The following is a 20,860-nucleotide window of genomic DNA, read 5'->3' as shown; positions in this document are numbered from 1 at the left end:
CGAAACATAAAGTTTATAGGTTTAAAAGTAAAAGGCAAAAAGCGTTGGATGAATCCGTTTCTCGGCTCTGCCATCTCGCAGGCTGGAGCCTTCGTCAGATGATTCCGTGTCTCTGTGCCTCGGTTTCCTCATCGGAAAGCAGAGGTGGGCTGGCTTGTGACCCGCCGGGCCCTGAGGGTGGCGGGAGACCGCGGTCCCGGGTAAGTGGAGCCATCGACGTCTGAACCTTCACCTTCATCCGAGGTGGGTGGGGGCTCCTGGAATTTTGGGGTAACAACACAGGGTGGGCTGACGCGTCCCACACGTCCACACGATCGCTTCCCTCCTGCTCCGTGGTGCCACCCCGCCTGGGACAGGCGCCCCGAGAAGGGGCTGCATAGTGATAAACAGGACGACCCTAAGAAACCACAGGTGTCCAGAATGTCGTTTCTTTAATGTCCTGCGAGGGGCGCCACAGAAGGGGAGGGAATAAATACAGAAGGGATGTTGCGGTGCGCCCGGCCCCCAGCCTGGGAAGCGGGGGGATGCCTGTGGGCCTCAGGTTCCCTCGTCTGTAAACAGGGCAGGACACGCTGTGAGCCTCAGATCGTGAAAGGGACAGCGTTTTCCGGGGCGCTTTTCCAGCCGGGAACAGGAAGTCCCCGCGCCACCCAGGCCTCAGCGGGTCGGTGCCGCTTCCTGTCCGCTAGGGGGCGCCAGAGTCCGGTCCCTCGATGGAAGGCCCACTCCCGCATCACGGGGCTGGGGCAGCACCTCCGCGGAGGTCCCGGCCTCTGCCCAGGAGAGATCCTACATCCTCTGCTCGCCCCACTTTTCCCCCCACCCTGGCATCCCAAGTGGCCCTTGCCCTCCCTTTCCGAGGAGGTAAACTGAGTCAAGGGGGGTGGGCAAACCCAGGGGCTGTCCTAGCGAGGGGCAGAGACAGGAGGGGGACGACGACCCGCCGCCGTCAACCTCTGACTCACTCACAGCCCTTCGGCCACCTGGACCTGGGGCCCAGCGACAAGCGGCATCTGGGCTCCCTGAGCACCTGGTCCGCCCGCAGGTCCCGCCTGCCACGCGCGGGTCTGAGCCCGGGGGCAGCGGGGCCTGGCTCACAGCAGGTTGATCTCGTCCAGGTAGCGGGCCAGGACCGAGTCCCGCACGTCCTTGAAGACCTTGCGGATGTTCTGCGTGTCCGTGGCGCACGTGTAGTGGCTGAAGAGTCGCCGGGAGCGCGGACCCTTCCTGCCCTCGTCGGCGCTGTCCACGCAGCTGGCGTACATTCTAGTGTACATGTCCAGGATGAACTTCTTGGCTGCCTCCACGTCCTGCTTCGGGCCTGGGGGAGGGGAGGGGGGGATGCGCAGTCAGGGCACGGGGCTCGTGGGGCAGGAGGGAGAGTCTCCTGGGTCAAGGAGGGGATCTGGAGACCCTGCTCCACGCATGGACATCAACGGGGCTGCAGGCGCCCCAGGAACCACGCGCCGTGGTGCAGGCCGGCGCCATCTTTGGTTTTTCTAGCGGGTCACATGACTATCAGGTCCAGCCAATGGGATCATCGAGGATGGACTCAGGTGAGTCACATGACCTGGAACGGACCAATAAGACTTGGCCCTGGGACTTCAGGCAGAACTGTGTTAAAGAAGGAAACCCTCTCACTTGGCTGGGCTTGCGGCTAAGGGGATGGGAGCCTAGAGCTGCAGAGAAAGACATTCCTGAGAGGTGCAGAGGGGTAAACCGAGGCCAAGAGAAGGGGAGGGGTGGCCACCCTGGTGAGGCACCTGCCATGCTCAGTCTCTCTCTCTCTCTCCCAAGCACAATGTGGGCAAGGGCTTCTAGAACCCAAGCCCTGGTTCTCCTACTTACTCGTTGGGTTGCCTTATATGTTAGTCCATGTTAGCGCTGCGAGCCTCAGTTTCCCCATTTGTAAAATGGGGATCCTAACAGTCCCAAGCCTCCCAGAGTCGTGAGGATTCAATGCACTCATGTGGAGGGCTCTGTGCTCCATAATCAGAATGTTATTCTGATTCTTCCAGACAGGCAGGGTACCCAGTGGTTAAGGCTGGTGGCTCCGGGTCCGGACAGCCTGGGTTCGAATCCTGCCTCTGCCACCCGCTGGCCGTGTGACTTTTGGCAAGCGATTGCGCCTCTCTGTGCCTCAGTTTCCCCACCTCTATAGCGGTGAGGAGGAAGAGCTCCGCTGCACAGGACTTTTTAACGAGGATCAAATGAGTCCACACGTGAGGGCGCCTCTGGCAGCGTTAGACACTTTAGCCGCTGTTGTAATCACAAACGTTATTCAGTACAGAACAGGCAAGGACTGAGACCCGGAAGTCGGCAGAGTACTGCAGCCCCTTTGGCTGGGAGAAAAAGGTGAGTCATGAGCGTTTCCTTTGACATGAAGGAAAACAGTCCCTCAAAACTATCCACTTTATCCCCCCCCCCCGACTCTCCAGACCATGTTCCCATTCCCAAGGCCGCCCAGCCGGGAAGGGAACAAGGGGCGTCCGCCATGCTGGGACAAGTTGCCATCTGTCTCTCGGGCCCCTAAGTCTTCCGGGTAGGATTGGCTGAGATTGGCCTCGTGGGCTGCGAGACCTGACAAGGCCAAGCGTCACGCCCGTGGTGATGTCACCGGGCTTAAGACCTTCATCTGCCACGGTGCTTGTGTACTGGGGTGAACAGTGTTCCCCCAGATCCACGTCCCCCCAGAACCTCAGAATATGACCAAGTCACCTCATTTGGAAATAAGGTCTTTTCAGATGTAATTGGTTAGCTTGAGCCATAGAATGAGGCGGCTGTGACCATCCGGGACCTCTGAGGCCACCACGTCGGGAGCAGAGGCTTCCCCCCACCCCACCCCCCGGGCTGACGTCTGGCTACCCTGAGACAGCCATGCTGCGTCCTCGCAGTGGCCCTGGGCGGAAAGTGCTAGCCAATACACCCCTTCCCGGGACCCTCCGAAACCCCACCTCCCCTCTGCGGGATACACTGACCTGTGCCCGACTCCCCCGTAATCCTCTCTAGGCGGCCAGGCCCTCGCCCCTCCGTCTGCGCTGACGGCTCGCCCCCAAACCCGCTCAGTGGGGTCGTCCTGTCCTGATTCACGCGCAATTGCCGAGACGCTGCACAAACCTGTTAGCTACAAGCACCGCAGGAAAGAGGGCTGCTGTGTCTGTGAAGACGTTGTGTCCTGGAAGGACTTGTTCGAAGGTCAGGCACCTATTTCCTTGGTATTCTGCTAACCGAGGGGGCGCCTGTGTGGCTCAGTCGGTTGGGCGTCCGACTTCAACTCAGGTCATGATTTTGCAGCTCGTAAGTTCGAGCCCCACCTCGGGCCCCCCACTTTCAGTGTGGAGCCCTCTTCGGATCCTCTGTCTGCCTCTCTCTGCTCTCTCTCTCTCTCTCTCTCTCTTAAAAGTAACAATTAAAACAATTATTCTGCTATCTGATTAGACATAGATGCAGTGACTATGAACGACTCAAAAAAAGAAGTCTCGAAAACCTAGGCAGAGTCTGGAAAAGGTTGACACCCTCCGGGTGTGGCTCATGAGGATGAGCTCGACAGCAGACCATGCGCAGAGAATCTGTAACACCTGCCTCTTTAGAACCCCTGCTCGAAGCAGGTGCTTCGGGAACGATGGCTGCCATCTCCCCCCCACACACACAGAGGGGGAAACTGAGGCTCACGGCTTGGGCCTGGAACTCAGGTCTGTGTGATCCCGTTTGAAACTCCACTGACTCCAGCTGGGGCAGGGTCTGGACCAGCATCTCTCCTGGGAGCTGCTCGTTGGAGCCGAAGGGCTTAGAGAGTTCTAGAACCACTCACCCTGGAAACTGGGGAAGTAGGTAGCCAAGTGGGAGGTGGAGATCTTCTCCTCTAGGATGTCAGTTTTGTTGAGGAAGAGGATGACGGACGTGCTTTTGAACCAGGGCAGTTCCAGGATAGTGCCGAACAGGGCCAGGCTCTCCTTCATTCGGTTCTGTTCGGGGGGGGAACAGGCAGACCATGGCTCCAACACGACGGCCACCTTGGTCCAGACACGAGCCCTCCCCCACGTGGAGAGGGGGCTGCCAGCCTACCGTCCGGGAGCTCAGGGCTCCCCGATTCCCGGCTGGGTCGGAGGGGGTGGCCCACGCTTTTGTGTGGCCCGTACTGTTTTGACTAATGTCCCCAAGTTGACGCCCCTCTGGAACCACAGAATGGGACCATACTTGGAAATAGGGTCTTTGAAGATGTAATTAGTTAAGAAGAGGTCCTTCTAGATTGTCGCGTCTGGTGGCAGGTGTCCTTTTAAAGAGGGGACGTTTGGACCCAGATACGTGGGGAAAAGTCCATGGGACCACAGGAGGCGGAGATGGGTAACGGGTGCACAGAACAAGGGACCCCAAGGGTGGCCAGTGACCCCCAGAAGCGGAGAGCGCCTGGGACGGTCTCCCCCGCAGGCTCAGGAGGACCGAGCCTGGCCAACGTGCGGATCCGGGGTGTGTGGCCTCGGGCGCTGGGAGAAAAGTCTCCGTGGCTCCGGCCCCCCCGGGCTGTGGTACTTTGTTAGGACAGCCCAGCAAACTAGGACGCCTCGTGTGGCTGCCTTGGAGCAAGCTCTGTGGCAGAACGACCTCAAATTCATTGTGTGATTCGGTCTGAAAGTCAGGACGATAGCCTCTGACCCCTGGATCCCCAAACTGTCCGTGTGGAACCGTAACCCCTAAAAGCCCAGATGTCGGAAATGGGCCGGGTCTTAATTAGGAGAAGAGCTCACAAAAGAGTGTTGTCCAGCCTTTCGGAATAAAAGCAGGACACTGCCCCTGAGGCAATGACCCATTTTCCCAGGCCAGCTGCCTTGCGCTTCCTGGGGGGGGGGCTGCGTCCAGGGGCTCTGGTGTCCCTTTGTGTGTGTGCGTATCTGTGTCTCGGGACGCAGCGCTCTGACCACGGAAGAGTGGGGGGCGGGATTCAGAGCCACGCCAGACACACCCGGACCCCATCAAGCGTGGCCATGGGCTGTCCTGCTCGGCTGCACGCCTGGGGGCCAGCAGGAGGCGGTGCCCCGCACCCACGGTGGACCTCACCTCTTGGTTGTTCTCCTCTAGACACTGGTCATACTCGCTGAGCGAGGCCAGGTAGATGAGGGCGATCACGTTCTCAAAGCAGTGGATCCATTTCTTCCTTTCCGACCTCTGGCCCCCGACGTCCACGATCCTGCCAGGAGCCAGCCCGGGTCAGAACTCAGACCCCATCAGGGCCCCGTGACACGGCACCCCAGACAGCTGGGACACGTCAAGACCAATATTAATAGCAGCCAGAATCTGCGCCAGCTACTGGGCCAATGCCCCTTGTGTGTTATTTGCCTTTCACCCACCCCGCAAGGTGGGTGTTACTATTTTGCCCATTTACACACGAGGAAACTGAGGCACGGGAGGGGGACATTTTCCCGGGCTTCTGCCCTGGGCTGCCTGATTTCTGCCCCCGTGTTAGAGGACAGAGGGTCAGACACATCCGGAATCTGCCCTGGTTCTGGCTGGCTGGGGGGGGGGGGGGGCTAGGGGGGGCAAAGCGCAGAAGAGCTCCAGAACTCAGTTTCCCCATCTGTGAAATGCGGCCACACGATCCTGGCTGGACAACGCCATCCCCTCGGTGTGTGGCCCAGGGCGAAAGCCCAGCCTCCACCCCCCCCCCCCCCGCCACACACACACCACAACAAAGCCTGAGCCCTCCCGCCTTCCTGTTCTCTCTCTAAGAAATGTGGGTCACTGATAACAAGCCCTGCGTCATTTCCCCGGGGATGGGACTGTTACACAGGCAGCCAACAGGAAATGCCAGAGCCTCAGAGCAAGAAGGGACTTGCCCCTTTGTATGGACGGGAAGCCAAGGCTAGTGCCTGTGGCTCCTTATCCGACAGACCAAGCAACCCCTCTTGTGCCTCTTCAGACCCCCTCCAACCCCAGAGCGGGATAGGGGTGCAGTGGCTACAAGTGGGGCTTAGCGGACTGAGATATATGTGGGGTAGGTTACTTGCCAGCCTCCCATCTCCTAATCGGATCCCTCTGATCCTTAACCCCACTGATTAGCTCTCTCCTCACCTAGGAACACACTCAAGGGTTCTCACTTAATAATCAGCACCTCAGCCCAGCCTTTCCTGTGACTTCCCCAACCTCTACCTTCATTCCTAAACTTTTACCAATCTATCCACCCATCTATCCATCCGTCCATCGTCCATCCATCCAACCATTGAACCATCCATCCATCCATCCAACCACCCACATACTCTTCCGTCCATCCATCCACCCATCTATCCATCCGTCCATCCATCCATCCATCCAACCATTGAACCATCCATCCAACCACCCACATACTCTTCCATCCATCCATCCATCTATCCATCCATCCAACCACCCACATACTCTTCTGTCCATCCATCCATCCATCCATCCATCCAACCATTGAACCATCCATCCATCCAACCACCCACATATTCTTCTGTCCATCCATCCATCCATCCATCCATCCATCCATCCATCCATCCAACCATTGAACCATCCATCCATCCATCCATCCATCCATCTATCCATCCATCCAACCATTGAACCATCCATCCATCCAACCACCCACATATTCTTCCATCCATCCATCCATCCATCCATCCATCCATCCATCCATCTATCCATCCATCCAACCATTGAACCATCCATCCATCCAACTACCCACATATTCTTCCATCCATCCATCCATCCATCCATCCATCCATCTATCCATCCATCCAACCATTGAACCATCCATCCATCCATCCAACCACCCACATACTCTTCCGTCCATCCATCTATCCATCCATCCATCCATCCATCCATCCATCTATCCATCCATCAAACCATTGAACCATCCATCCATCCATCCAACCACCCACATACTCTTCTGTCCATCCATCCATCCATCCATCCATCCATCCAACCACCCACATACTCTTCTGTCCGTCCATCCATCCATCCATCCATCCACCCAACCATTGAACCAACCATCCATCCAACCACCCACATACTCTTGCGTCCATCCACCCACCCGTTCACCCACCCTCCACACACCTATACATACATACACTCACCCATCCATCCACTCATTTATCCTTCCATCTTTCCAACTCTCCTCCCACATTCACTAACTTCCACTCTGATCTTGAGCTGATCATCGCTAGCAAAGCAGAGGAATCAAACTCAGCCCCTAGCCTTGTGGGGCTCTCCGTCAGGGGAGGAGACTGATGGCAAACAGATAAATTATGAGCCTTCCTGGTGAGGACTATTGCAAAGGCCAGAGGAGCATGTTTGGGGTATCAATTCAGGACAGTGTGAGACTCAGTATGGGTGAGGTGAGCACAACCCCTGTGTCCAGTCCTCACCCCGCACCCTCCACAGCTCCCTGCCATCAGCCCACAGACACGGAGCTTGTTAAGGTCACTGATGACCCTCTAAATGCCAATCCCAGAAGTCGCTTTTCCCGGTGTACTCTTCCCGACCTCACCTTTAGTCTTCGACGCTGGCCGTCACTCTGCCTGGACCCCTTGCTGCGCTGGCCACACACGCCTCTGCCTTCCAGCTCAGGCCTGTGTGTGTCTAGCCACCTCCCAGATGCCCCAGATCCCTCAGACTCAACGTGCCCCAAAGGACATCATTGTCTAGTCTAACACCCCTACGCTGCCACCACCACCGTGACCTGACATTTACCCCATCACCCAGATTCTCTGATCCTTGGGCTCATCTGGTCCTGCCCATTCTACGTCGGAAACAATTTTTGCTCCATCCCCTCATTTCCATCCCCGCGACCACTGCCCTGGCCCTTACCAGCGCTTCCTGCCTGGATCATGGCTCCCGCCCACTCCTGAGTCCCCTGACCTCCAGCCTCACCCCATCAGGGGGATCACCCTCTGAGCTTCCCCAGGCCCAAATCGATCCCTCTGGAAAACCGCTGACCACACAGTCTCTGTCTCCTCCTACCCAGCAGCCCTTCAAGTTATCCGACTGAACTCCTATTCAACCTTCAATGCCCCAATACCAATGTCCCCTCCTTCAGGAAGACCTGCCCTCCTGGACCTCTGGTGGCCTCATTCTGGGCTCTTCCAGGTCCCACACCTGACTGCATGGGGACTCCAGGTGTCTAGATCCAGCTCAGCCTCCTTCTGCCTGGAAGCCACTTGAGGACCGGTACTGGGAAACTCCTATTCATCCTTCAGGGCCCCAGTTCCTTTGCCCCCTCCTACAGGAAGCTTTCCCCAGCTCCGGGCCGTGGGCTCACCGCAGGTTGGTCTTCTGCACGGAGAAGCAGTACTCATTGATGCCGGTGGTGGGCATGCGGCTCCGGAGCACGTCCTGTGCCGTGGGGATGTAGTCCTCCTCGGTGATGCGCTCCAGGTGGGACAGGTAGCTGTGGAGTGAGGAGCCCTGAGGCCTAGTCTCGCAGCCTCCCTTTGTTTCTCAGACCCCCCTCCAAAGCCCAGAGACGACCCCGCGGGGGGAGGGGAGCTGCTGGGGACGGGCCGGACCTCTGGGTCTGCAGGTGGCCTGGGAGCATCACCCTGAGGCTGAGGGAGCACGGGGCGAAGCAGCCTCACCCTCGGAACAGCAGGACTTCAAGGACAGCGTGAACTCAAGGACAGTGTCACCGGGGGAGGGGTGTCACCTTGGGAGAGCTGTCACCCCCAGGAGTGACGCTGTCCCAAGAAAAGTGATGGCCTGGGAACAGGCTGCAGCTGTCAAATCGCCCTCAACGCCCAGCATCGTGCCCAGGGAGTGTCACTGCGTGGTGATGAGCACTGTCCCCCCAGGAACGACGTCACCCTAGGAGCTGTGTCCCCCCAGGAACGACGTCACCCTAGGAGCTGTGTCCCCCCAGGAACGACGTCACCCTAGGAGCTGTGTCCCCCCAGGAACGACGTCACCCTAGGAGCTGTGTCCCCCCAGGAACGACGTCACCCTAGGAGCTGTGTCCCCCCAGGAACGACGTCACCCGGGAGCAAGACCATCCACAGCACCTCCCGCAGTGGGAGCCAACCAGCCTGGGCCCCTTCTGTCCCGGGACGAGTTCGCCACCGGCTGCATCTGGGCCCCACACCTGCCGCCCCCGAGCCCCGCACTCACTACACGGCCGAGTCCAGCAGGTGAAACTCCCGGCGACGCTCATAACAGGCCCGGATGCCGGCGTCCCTCCACAGCCACTGCATGGCCACGGCGCAGCGCTTCTCGAAAGTGGTCACTTTGTAGGGGTCCTGGCTCATGACCAGACTGGCGTGGTGCTGGGGAGGGAGGGACGGGGCGAGTCAGACATCCCCGCCAGCCACTGTGCCCCTCTGCGACGGAACGCCCCCCCCCTACACCGCAGTTCCTAGCCTCCCCCCCCCCCCCCGCCTCGCCTCTGCTCCTTCCTTCGCGCCCCACTTTGTCCCCAGATGGAGGGCAGAGGGGCAGCAGGGAAGGCACGTGCAGGGACATCAGTTCTGCATCTTTGACGCTCATGAGGCAAGTCGCTACAGGTGCCCTCACGACAGACAGGTAGCGTGATGAAACAATGCGTGCAGGTCCCGCGGGGAGGTCGAGGCACACGCAGCCGGAGCCGTGCGCCCGCCGGCCCCTCGTGCTGCCCCTCCCCTGCCTCCACCCGTCCTCCTTTCCTTCCAGCAGGGACGGCGGCTCAGACTTCGCGTTGGCCTGTGCACGTGGGTGCGTGTGTCCGCGTGGGCACGTGCGTGTATGCTCGTGGGGGTGTGTGTGTGCCTCTGTGCCTGGGAGTGTGACCACGAGGGCCACCACTTCTACTGAGGTCCTCGCCAGGGCCACCCAAGAGGGAAAGGAAACGAAAGGCGTCAGGTTTGGAAAGGAGTATGTCGCACGGTGGTTACTCGCCGAGAGCATGGCTGCACGTAGAAAGTCCAACACAGTCTAGCGATGAGCTGTCAGAATAAACTAGTTACCTTGGCGAGATCAACAGACACACATCCTATGTGTGGCTTATATATTAACCACTAACTGGTGGACGTTTTCAAGAATTTAAATCCCATTTACGGTAGCAAAAAAAAAAAAAAAAAAAAAAAGATCTCAAATACCTAGGAATAAATCTAACAACACACGTGAAATCTCGCCACGCTGAAATATACAAACATCACGAAGAAAAAAATTGTTTACTAAATGTTTATTTGTGCGAGCCGGCGCATGCGTGCGAGCGGAGGAGGGGTGAGGCGGGGGGAGAGATGATCCAAAGTAGGCTCTGCGGGGCACCTGGGTGGTGCAGTCGGTTAAGCGCCCGGCTCTTGATTTCACCTCAGGTCATGATCTCACGGTCTGTGAGTTCGATCCCCGCATCGGGCTCTGTGCTGGCAGCATGGAGCCTGCTTGGGATTCTCTCTCTCCCTCTCTCTCTCTCTGCCCCTCCCCTGCTCATGCTCTCTAAATAAAGAAAGAAAAAAAGAAAACATTAAAAAACAACAACAAAGGGGGCTCTGCACTGTCAGCACGGAGCCCGATGCGGGGCTCGAACTCGTGAACCTTGAGATCGTGACCTGAGTCAAAGTCGGACGTTTAACCGACTGAGCCGCCCAGACGTCCCGCTAAGGAAAAAATGTAAAGGATCTAAATAACTGGAAGGCTATGCTGTGTTCGTGGATTGAAAGACTCAGCATTTTTAAGCTGCCAGTTCTCCCCAAATTAATCTACAGATTCCATGCAATTCTACCCAAATCCCAGAAAGGCGTGTGTGCGCGTAAAAACTGACAAGATAATTCTAAACTTAATGTAGAAATGCAAAAGGGCCCGGAGCAGCCGACGCCATTCTGGAGGACAAAGTGGAAGGATTTCCACTCGCAGGCTCCGAGACTACGTGTTAGGAAGCTGCAATCACTAACATGAAATGATGTTCACTCAAAGGCAGAGAAATTGACCAACAGAACAGAACAGCGAGCGTTAACAGATCCAGGCACATCTGAGCACCCGATTGATCACAAAGACGAGACTGTGGTACGGTGGGAAAAATGTTAAGGGGCACTGCCACCATTGAATAGCTGCACCAGGAGGATAAAAAAGGAAAGAAACGTGATCACACCCTACACAGAAATCAATTCCAGGTACAATGTAAATCTAAATCTGAAACAATAAAGCTCCACTTAAAAGACAGCAATAGAGGGGCACCTGGGGGGCTCAGTCGGTTGAGCATCCCGCTCTTGGTTTCAGCTCAGGTCGTGATCTCCCGGTTCGTGGGTTCAAGCCTCGTGTCCAGCTCCATGCTGACAGCACAGAGCCTGCTTGGGATTCTCTCTCTCTCTCCCTCTCTCTCTGCCCCTCCCCTGCTCCCATGAGCGTGCTTTCTCTCTCTTGCTTTCTCAAGAATAAATAAATAAAACTTTAAAAAACAAGTAAGTAAAAAAAGTTAAAGATAGCGATAGAGAATTTCATCATGACCTTGAGGGGGAATAACATCTCTTAAGCTGGCTACCAAAAACAAACAAACAAACAAACAAACAAACAAACACAAAAAGCAAAAATCCAACAACACACCAGTAAGCAGAAGACTGACATAATGGACTTCATTAAAATTAAGAGCTATTCATCCGGACACCATGCAAACAATTAAGATGCAAGGTATGGATGGGGAGAAAATATTTACAAAATACACAACAAAGTGCTCTCTTCCAGAACATACAAAGAATCTGCTATAAATCAGTAAGGAAAAAAAAAGGGCAAAAACAAAGCCAAAAACAAAAATGGGCGAAAGATTTGAACAGTTGTTTCACAAAATGGTATATCCAAATGTCCGATAAACCTGTGAAGAGGTGTGCAGCCTCCTTCTTAATCAGGGAAATGCAAATCAGAACCACAATGAAATACCTCCAAGAACCCACCAGAATGGCTAAAACGAGCCGACAGCATCCAATGTTGGCAAGGATGAGTGGCAACTGGAACTCTTCATGTACTGCTGGCAGGAGTGTGAAATAGTCAAGTGCTTGGAGACGGTCTGGTGTCTCCTCCTAATCTAATCTACTTTATGATCCAAATCTACTTCTACACAGATACCCAACAGAGATGTGTAGGTTTTCATGAAACACATATGATAGAAATGAACAAACCACAACTATGCCCCCAAAGATGGAAGAAGTACAGACATACTGAGCAGTGTCAGAAGCCAGACATGCGAGAACGTTCTGTATAATTCCATGTATGAGAAGTTCAAAAATAGATAACCCCAATATAGCTGCTGGTTACTCCTGGGGGGTAGTGATTTGGGGAAGGAGCCTCTGGGGACACGTTCTGCTTCTCGTCCTGGGCAGCGATTACACACGGGCACTTACGTTGTGATGGCTTCACTGAGCTTGTGAACTGGCTTCTTCAGCACGTGTGTTAGAGCTCAGTTAAAACCGCTATTCTAGGGGCACCTGGGTGGCTCAGTCAGTTAAGCATCCGACTTTGGCTCAGGTCACGATCTCACGGTTTGTGAGTTCGAGCCCCGCGTCAGGCTCTGTGCTGACAGTTCAGATTCTGTGTCTCCCGCGATCTGCTCCTCCCCTGCTTGTTTCTCTCTCTCTCTCTCTCTCTCTCTCAAAAATAAATAAATATTTTTTAAAAACCCACAAGTGCTGGCGAGGCTGTGGAGAAATTGGAGCCCTCGTGTGCTGTTGGGGGGAATGCAAACAAGTGTGGAGGGTCCTCAAAAAAATTAAAATAGAACTACCCTATGATCCAGCAATGCGACTTCTGAGCGTTTACCCGAAAGAATTGAAATCAGGATCTTGAAAAGATACTAACGTCCTGTGTTCACTGCAGCACGAGTGACAATAGCCAAGGCGTAGAAACAACCTAAATGTCCATCAAGAGAATGTGGTGCATGTGCGCGCACACACACACACACACACACACACACACACACACGGCTATTGCTGAGCCTTAAAAAAAGAAGGGGAATCCGCAATAGGTAACGACATGAATGAATCTGGGGGACATCACGTTAAGTGAAATAAGCCAGGCACAGAAGGACGAACACTGCATGACCCCACTTGCGTGAGGCTTCTAGAGAAAGCAAACTCATGGACACGGACAGCGGCATGGGGCTGGGGCAGGGAGATCTGGGCATCTGCCACTCGAGGCCGTAACCTTCTAGTTCCTCAGGAGGACCACGTGCGAGAGGCCTGCCGGGAACCGTACCGCACTGTGCACACCCCCACTGGTGACGAGGGTGGAGAGCGTGGGAGGTGTTCCTGTGACACGTGCACACGGAGCTGTCCGCCCCGAAGCCGGACTCTGTCGCCGGTCGATGGTATTAACATTGCTACAGCAAAGCGGGTGCTGGTTTGGGACCCCCCACCCCAGGCCACCCCTGTCATCACAGGGCCCACAGGACAGCACGAGAGGGGGGCTGATGCCGAGTTGCCTGGAATGCACGGAAACTCCTGGGGTAGAGTTGACAAGACCTGGGGACCCAAGAAACACAGCCCTGTCCCAGGTGTCCAAAGGGACATGGCCCTGAATGGAGGGTTCTATGAGACACGGCCCAGACCTGTGGTTCTGAGGGGACATAGTCTTGATCTGGAGGGTCCGAGGGGACATGGTCCCACCAGGGTGGGGGTGTCTGAGGGGACGCGGCCCTGACAGGGTGGCAGTTTCTGAGGGGACTCGGCCTGAGAGGGTGGGGGCGTCTGAGGGGACGCGGTCCTGCCCCGGAAGTTGTGAGGGGAAGATGTGTTGGGCTTTGGGGTCAGAGGGCACGCATCCTGCCCCGGGGGTCCTAGTGGACACAGCCTGGGCCCGGGGGGTCGGAAGGGACGGGTCCCACCCCCAGTGCCACAGGGCCACCAGCACGCGGCCCCGGCCCGAGCCCCCCGCTCGCTCACCCTGCTCTCGGGCCTGCTGAACGGAATCTGCAGCCAGTCCATGGCCTCGATCATGGCCTGCATGGACACGAAGATGTTCTGGTAGATGAGGGGCCGGAAGCCCTTGCGCTCCTCCTCCGAGTAGCCCGCCCCGTGGATGATGCGCATCTGCTTGATGAACGTGCTCTTCCCGCTCTCGCCGGGGCCTGGGGGGGGGGGGGGAAGGGAAAACCAGCAGCTCAGTCCCAGGGTCTCCCGCCACCCGCCACCCCGGGGCTCCAACCCCGCTCCGGAACCCTGGGCGAGCGCCTTCCCCTTGCGTGCCTCAGTTTCCCCTGCTGTCAGAGCCTGCCTGCGAGGGGAAACGAGCGCCCCGTAAGAGGACCCTGCGGGGGGGGGGGGGGTCAGCCAACCAGGGTTCGAGGGGCCAGCCAGCCGGCAGCCTGTGTCCGCTGCCCAGCAGGTTTTCAGTTTGCACGACAGCTTTCACGGCTCAAATACTTTCTGTGCTTGTGGGTTTGACATTTTTAAACGATTGAAAGGAATTAAAAAAAAAAAACAACCACGAGTATTTCATCACATGTGGAGCTGGTCTGGAATTCCTGTTTCGGCGTCCCTAAATAAAGTTTTATTGGCACACAGTCACGGCCATTTGTGTCCCCATGGCCTCTGGCTGTTTGCTCGCTCGGGCAGCAGAAGCGGGCAGTCCGAGAGGGTCTGGCCTGCGGGGCCGAAAATACTGAGGAACAGCAAAAAGGCTGTTTGGCTGGAGCAGAGTGGGGGTGGGGGGGGAGGCCAGGTGGTGCGGGGGGGCTGGGGGCCACGTGGAGGACTCGGGCTTTTACCCCAGGGAGGTGGGAGCCCTGGAGGGCTATGGGGAGCGGGGCACCCGACCCAGGTCCTCGAAGGTGTTCTGCGGTGGCCGCTGCAGGGAAGACAGACTGCGGGGGCGAGGGCAGGGGCAGGGCGTCCGGGGTGGAGGTCTAGGTGAGTGACGACGGGGGCTGGACCCGGTGGAAAGAAGACATTCGAGAGATATTTGGGAGACGGACTAAGAAGGCTTCGCTGATGGACCAGAGCGGGCAGAGGGGTCCTTGCAGGGCCATCTACACGATTCACGGGGCCAAGTGCACGCCGGGGCCCTTCTGAGCCCAGGGCACTGTGGGACTGCCCGGGTCCCACGCCCAGGAAAGCCAGCCCTGGGCTTGCGACAATAACACTTAGATCTTCGGTAGTCCCGGTCTGGAAGCTCAGAGAGGAAGGCTCGACTCCCTGCTGCCTGAGCCCTGGTGTTGTGTGTGTGTGTGTGTGTGTGTGTGTGTGTGTATGTGTGTATGTGTGTGCGCCTCTGTTTTCCCATCTGTAAAATGGTGTGATACCCAGGCAGGAGGGGTGGGACCGGGAGGCTCCTCCCACAGCTCCCTGCCCTGCCCAGCTCCTGGGGGACCCTGGCATGGGGTCCTTCCCGGCACAGGAGGGGGGACTGGAAGGAGGAACAGGAAGCAGCAGGAAAGGAAGGGGTGGAGCCCAGAAAGAGGAAACAGTGGAGGGAGCAGAGTGGGGGTGGAGGAGGCGGAGAGAAGAGAGGGTGCCCCCCCAGGAGCTCCGTGTCCCCACATATCTGTGGGCAACAAGGGCAGGCCTGGGGTGACACCAGGTGTGGTTAAGTCCACTGGACTCGAGGTCCAAGAACATGAGTTGCTCTGGGGCACCTGGTGGCTCAGTCGGTTAAGCGTCGGAGCCTTGGTTTCAGCTCAGGTCACGATCTCGTGGTTCGTGGGTCCGAGCCCCGCGTCAGGCTCTGCGCTGACATCGCGGAGCCTGCTTGGGATTCTCTCCCTTCCCCGCCCCCTCTCTGCCCCTCCCCTGCTCCCACACTCTCTCTCTCAAAATCAATAAGTCAACTTACAAAAAAAAAAAAGGAGCGAGACGGAGGGAGATGGAGAAGAGAGGAAATATGGTAAAACACCAACATTTGCAGAAGAACCGGGCGCAACGTTTCAGTGGGTCTGAAAGCATGTCAAACGGAAAAGTTAACCGAGGGGAAAAGCCTGACATGTGACGCGAGATGCTGAATGGGAAATTGGAACAGAAAAAGGGCCCCCGCAGGGAACCGGCCACATCCCAGGCCCGGAGCGCCGCTCACGGAGCGCAGTCGTGAGGTTCCGAGGGAGCTCTCCCACTGGGACAGGTGCACCGGGGTCATACGAGATGTCAACACGGGGGAAGCCGTTTAGTAGACGGGAACGTCTGCTCTGTCTTTGCCACTCTTCCGTACATCTAAAAGTATTCCGAAATAAAAAGTTTCCCCCCAAAAAACACCCAAAACACCCCCGCGCCCCGGGTCCACAGCCTGAAAGTCTCCAACACGGAGCCGTATGGGTCTGAGATCGCCTGACAGAAGGACGGCTCTTGGCCCACTCTTCATATGGGCAAACTGAGTCCCAGATCGGCTGATGGGCTTGCCTCGGGCCAACGCAGCCGGTTAAGGGGCCAAGCTGGGACTCAGACCTTGTTCCGTCCGAGTGCAGAGCTCATGGGTTAGCGGTATTAAACCAGAAAGTTCCCCATATCCATAGTCACCGCGAGCTTGATTTAACTCTTGGTGTCCGGGCCAAAATACCCCGTGCCTGTCCTCAGCCAACCCCCCCCCCCCAAAGAGTCCCACCGGTTTGCTATTTGCAAAAGACACCCGGGAATCAGAGAGGTGGGGTGATTTTCCCGGGGTCCCACAGCTAGCAGAGAAGCAAGGGAGTAAACTCGAGCCCTGGTGGGTCCTTCACTGACAAAACGGGCTCCGGCCAGCCTGCCGGGTCAGGCGCCGTCAGAGTATCGGACAATGAACGTCATGTCCACGTCACGTGTCCACAGACACTCGGGAGCCGGACAGGTCCTGCGGGGGCTGCGGGAAGGGGGACCGAGACGAGCGCAGGGGGCCACACCCTTTGACCTCCTTCCCGGTAGCCTTTCAACTCTCAGACCTCGGGTCTCCCCCAGACATGTGGGGACCCATCAAAGGTCACACAGAGCAACGGCTGACTTGCGAGGCACTGATTTTCTTCTGTCCTGTGTCGTTAAAGGAAAAACAAAAAAAATCCCGGTCGCCACCCACAGCATGGATTTTGTGACTCATGAGTGGGTCACAACCTAAAGTCTGAGGACTCCACTGGGTGGAACCCTCTCTTTGCAGCCCGTGACTGTCCTGAAGCCAAGGAGGATTCTGGAACCTCTCCAGCCCCAGGTTCCTGGTCTGCTGTGGGAAAGTCCGCAAATGGGGCTGGGGGCTGCAGGGACAGCTCTTCCCACCTGGTGGGCCAGAGGGGTAGGGCCTGCTTCCTCCTGGGGGTGGAGAGGAAGGGGAACCTGGCGGCTCCTTCCACGGCAGAAGGCCGCCCCAGACCTCTGATGGTCCAGGAGACGGGGCCACGGGGACATGCTGGAGGGCAGGAGGCTCAGCTTCTAGGTCCAGCTCTGGCTCAGACTGGCTGCCGACCCCAGACCAATCCCATCACCTCCCTGGGCCTCAGTTTCCCCGTCTGTCACTGGGGTGCTGTGGCTTTTCTCTCCAGAGGCACATTCACAGGGAGGTCAAATGCATGGGCTCCGGAACCAGAATTCTAGGTTCCGATCCTGGCTGTGTGACCTTGGGCAAATCGCTTCGCCTCTCTGGGCCTCGGTTTCCCCACCTGGGGACAGGAGCGGTATCCACCTCAAGCTCTGTGGACAGAGCTGGCTCCTTTAATGGCTTTATTCTGACGTCCCCCCCCCCCCAACATTCTCCAACACGCCAATCGCTTCCTGTCAGGGACAGACTCCCGGCCCCTCAGCCTGCTTCCTCAAAAAGACCAGCCACCTCCAGGAAAAAATAACTTTTGGTTTCAATTCCTGTTTTCAAGAAGGGAGAGAGGTGTGGAAGCAGCCCTTGGCGCTGGGGGGTAGGGGGTGGTCAAAACCACAGTCCACAGCGTGGTCCACAGGGCCACCATCAGCGCTTGGGAACACGAACAACCTCCCTGCCCCCACCGCACACCAGCAGAAGGGGCTTCCTGGTGCGGGGAGGGCTGGGCAGTGGTCAGTGTGGTGTGGCACCAGGGACCTTCCCAGCTCTGGAAGATGCGGTGCAGCTCCAGGGGAAGTCGCCCCAGAGACAGGATTCCTTCATTCGCTTATTCATTCATAAATTACGCTCTGGGCATCTGTTCTCTGTCAGGTTCACTATGCTCCCTGGGCCGGATGCTGGGGACAGAGGCATGAACAAGAAAGACACGGTCCCCACCTCCGTGTAACTGGAGAGACAGACAGGAAAGAACAAGTTAAACAAATCTACAGAACGTCCGTACGTGCCCTGAAGAAAGGAGGAAGGAGAAGGACCGGCCGCCTTTGTGGTCAGGGAATCCAGGAAGACTTCTCTGCGGAGGTGACACACGAGTTGTGTTGCCTTGAGTGACAGCACCGGCCGCATGGAGGCGTGGGTGACGCCGAGAGCCACCGGCAGGGAGAACAGCAAGTGGAAAGGCCCTGAGGTTCGGATACATAAACTCGAGGTGTGCAAGGAAAGATCGCCAGCATCGGTAAACGTCCGTGCCGGGTGGATCGAGAGGAAGCGAGCAGACAAACAGAATGAAAGATGGACGCTTCACGTGTCCCTCAGGACAAGGGAATGGGGCACACGATTGATTCCCATACCTTCGACAGCTTCGAAGAAAGGGACAAGTTCTTTGACAGACATCGATCACCAAAACTGACGCAAGAAAAAACAGATAGCCTAAGTAGCCCTAATGATAATATTATTAAAAGCCCTAATAATAATATAATAATATGATACATCATATATCATACATCCTCTTCCTGTAATAGCCTACCTAGTCTGAAGATGTCAAATAGAGATAGCAATTAAAGTAATTAAATTCTTTAATTAAAAAAAATATATTTTATTTATTTTTGAGAAAGAGGATGCAAGCAGGGGAGGGGCAGAGAGAGAGGGGGACAGAGGATCCAAAGCAGGCTCTACACTGACAGCCGAGAGCCCGATGTGGGGCTTGAACTCATGAACCACGAGATCGTGACCTGAGCTGAAGTCAGACGCTCAACTGACTGAGCCACCCAGGCGCCCCAAGTAATTTAATTCTTTTTTTTTTTAATTTTTTAATGTTTACTTATTTTTTGAGAGACAGGGAGAGACAGAGCGTGAGCAGGGGAGGGGCAGAGAGAGAGGGAGGCACAGAATCCGAAGCAGGCTCCGGGCTCCGAGCGGTCAGCACGGGGCCTGACGCCGAAGCTGGACGCTTAACCGACTGAGCCACCCAGGCGTCCCAAGTAATTAAATTTTTAATTAAAACCTTCCAGGCTCAGATAGCCTCACTGACGATTTTGCCGAAGCTTCAGGAAAATGAAATAATTGAAAAAAGCAAAGAAGGCAAGGGCCTGTGCCAAAGGATCGCAGGAGGAAGTTGCAGGAGTTGGGGTCTGAGGGGCCAGCCACGGGGCCATTGAGACCGTCCCCATGCCAGGTTCCTTGGAAAACTAAATGGGGGGGGGGTGTCTTTTCCATAAAAGACTAGAGTCAGAAGGGCCCTAATTAAGGTGCAATCTTGGGGGCCCCAGGCTTCTATACCCTCCTCTCCACTCCCCAGGGCCCCCCTACCTCGGAGGCAGGGAAGAGTGAGGCCGCCATACGGATGGCCGGCCTCCTGGCCCAGGGCAGGCAGATGTGACTTCCGGACACCTGAGACCTTCCCTAGTGTCCCCCCCCCCCCCCCCCCAGGGCTCAGGATGTCCCGGGAGCCCCTCTGAGGCTGGCATCCGGAGGGGAAGCCCGCAGGGCCCCAGGGGTGGAGGGAGTGGACACGCTTTGGGGACAAGACTCTGCGCTTTGGGAGGCCACAACCTTGGAGCCTTACGACCTGCCGCCCCCCGTCACTCTTCCCTTCCACCCTGGTTTATTTTCCTCCTCACTCTTCTTGCCGCGGGAAATTCTCTCTCTGCTTATTGGCTTCTGGGCCGTCTGTCTCCCTGTCGGCAAGATGAGGTCCCCGGAGGCAGGGACATCGCCCATCTCGGTGGCTGCGGCGCCCGCCCGGAGAGTTAGTCGATACTTCTCGAATGAATGAATCAGTGAGCCAGTGGGTCGCAGCCCGCGGGCAATGCCGGGGCCCAGGGACTCCCCCGCGAGCCCGCCAGAGCAGGCGGGGGCCAGGCCCTCCCGGCCCGCGTGGGGCAGACAGACAGGGGGCAGGGCCCTCGGCGGCCGACGGGGAGGCCCCGAGGCCGGCTGCACGCCTGGGCTCATCGCCCCCTTCCCCTGACGCCAGGGCAGAGGCCGGCAGGGCACGCGGGGCCTGCCCCCGCCACCCCCCCCTGCACAAGCCCCTCCCGGCCTCCCGCTGCCCGCACCTCGGGGCGAGGACCTGGTCTCTCTGGGCCTTAGACTTCTCGCCCCCGAGTGGGTCAGGCTCTCCCGGCCCCGTGGGGTCCCCGGCGGCGTCCCGGGCGCACCCCACCCGCCCGCTCACCCAGAAGCAGCAGCTTCAGCTCCCCGCGGTCCCTCTTCTTCTGCTCCAGCAGGATCCTGTTGATGTCCTGGTCGATCCGGGCCGCCGCCTTCTCATCCTCGGTCAGGCAGCAGGGGCAGCAGCACCAGGTCAGCGAGCGGGCCATGGTGGGGGCCTCAGCGGGCACGAGGCGGCATGGCCCCGCCCCGGGGAGGGCTCCCCGCCCGGACGGCCGTCGGGCGTACCGGGGCCGCGCACCCTTCTTGGGGGGGGGTCACCCCCGGGGACGCCGACTCCCCGGCCTCGAGCGCCCGGCGAGGCCTGGGTGTCCGGCGGGCGCGGGGGCGGGCGGCTGGGGGCGGGAGGAGGCGCCCAGGAAGGCGCGGAGGCTCAGGGCTCCCCGCCCATCTCCAGACCCGGCCTGCCCTGCCAAACTGGTTGAGGGCGGGTGCCCCCCGGGGAGGGCGGGGTGCCGGGAGGAAGGGCCCAACCACAGGGTGCAGTGAGCGTCCCCGCAGCGCCCCACCGGGCCCTCCTTCCTCATTCTGG

The 20,860-nt window shown here is 57.6% G+C and overlaps 1 protein-coding gene across 1 annotated transcript; it reads right to left on the bottom strand.

Annotated features, from left to right (window-relative positions):
* Positions 1 to 414: 414 nt before the first annotated feature.
* GNA15 (G protein subunit alpha 15) lies at positions 415 to 20,645 on the bottom strand. Its single transcript, XM_019430898.2, has 7 exons — positions 20,333 to 20,645; positions 13,842 to 14,026; positions 9,109 to 9,263; positions 8,267 to 8,395; positions 5,056 to 5,185; positions 3,812 to 3,965; positions 415 to 1,321 (listed from the first exon to the last, which is right to left on the bottom strand). The coding sequence occupies exons 1-7, from the start codon at positions 20,475 to 20,477 to the stop codon at positions 1,095 to 1,097; spliced, it is 1,125 nt and encodes a 374-aa protein (XP_019286443.1). The 5' UTR covers positions 20,478 to 20,645; the 3' UTR covers positions 415 to 1,094.
* Between the last annotated feature and the right edge of the window lie 215 nt (positions 20,646 to 20,860).

This window comes from Panthera pardus, unplaced genomic scaffold, assembly GCF_024362965.1.
Source record: "Panthera pardus isolate Hobbes unplaced genomic scaffold, ASM2436296v1 HiC_scaffold_8, whole genome shotgun sequence".
Taxonomy (NCBI): Eukaryota; Metazoa; Chordata; class Mammalia; order Carnivora; family Felidae; genus Panthera; species Panthera pardus.
The sequence above is the reverse complement of the archived record's forward strand: the minus strand, read 5'-3'. Positions and strand labels throughout refer to the sequence as shown.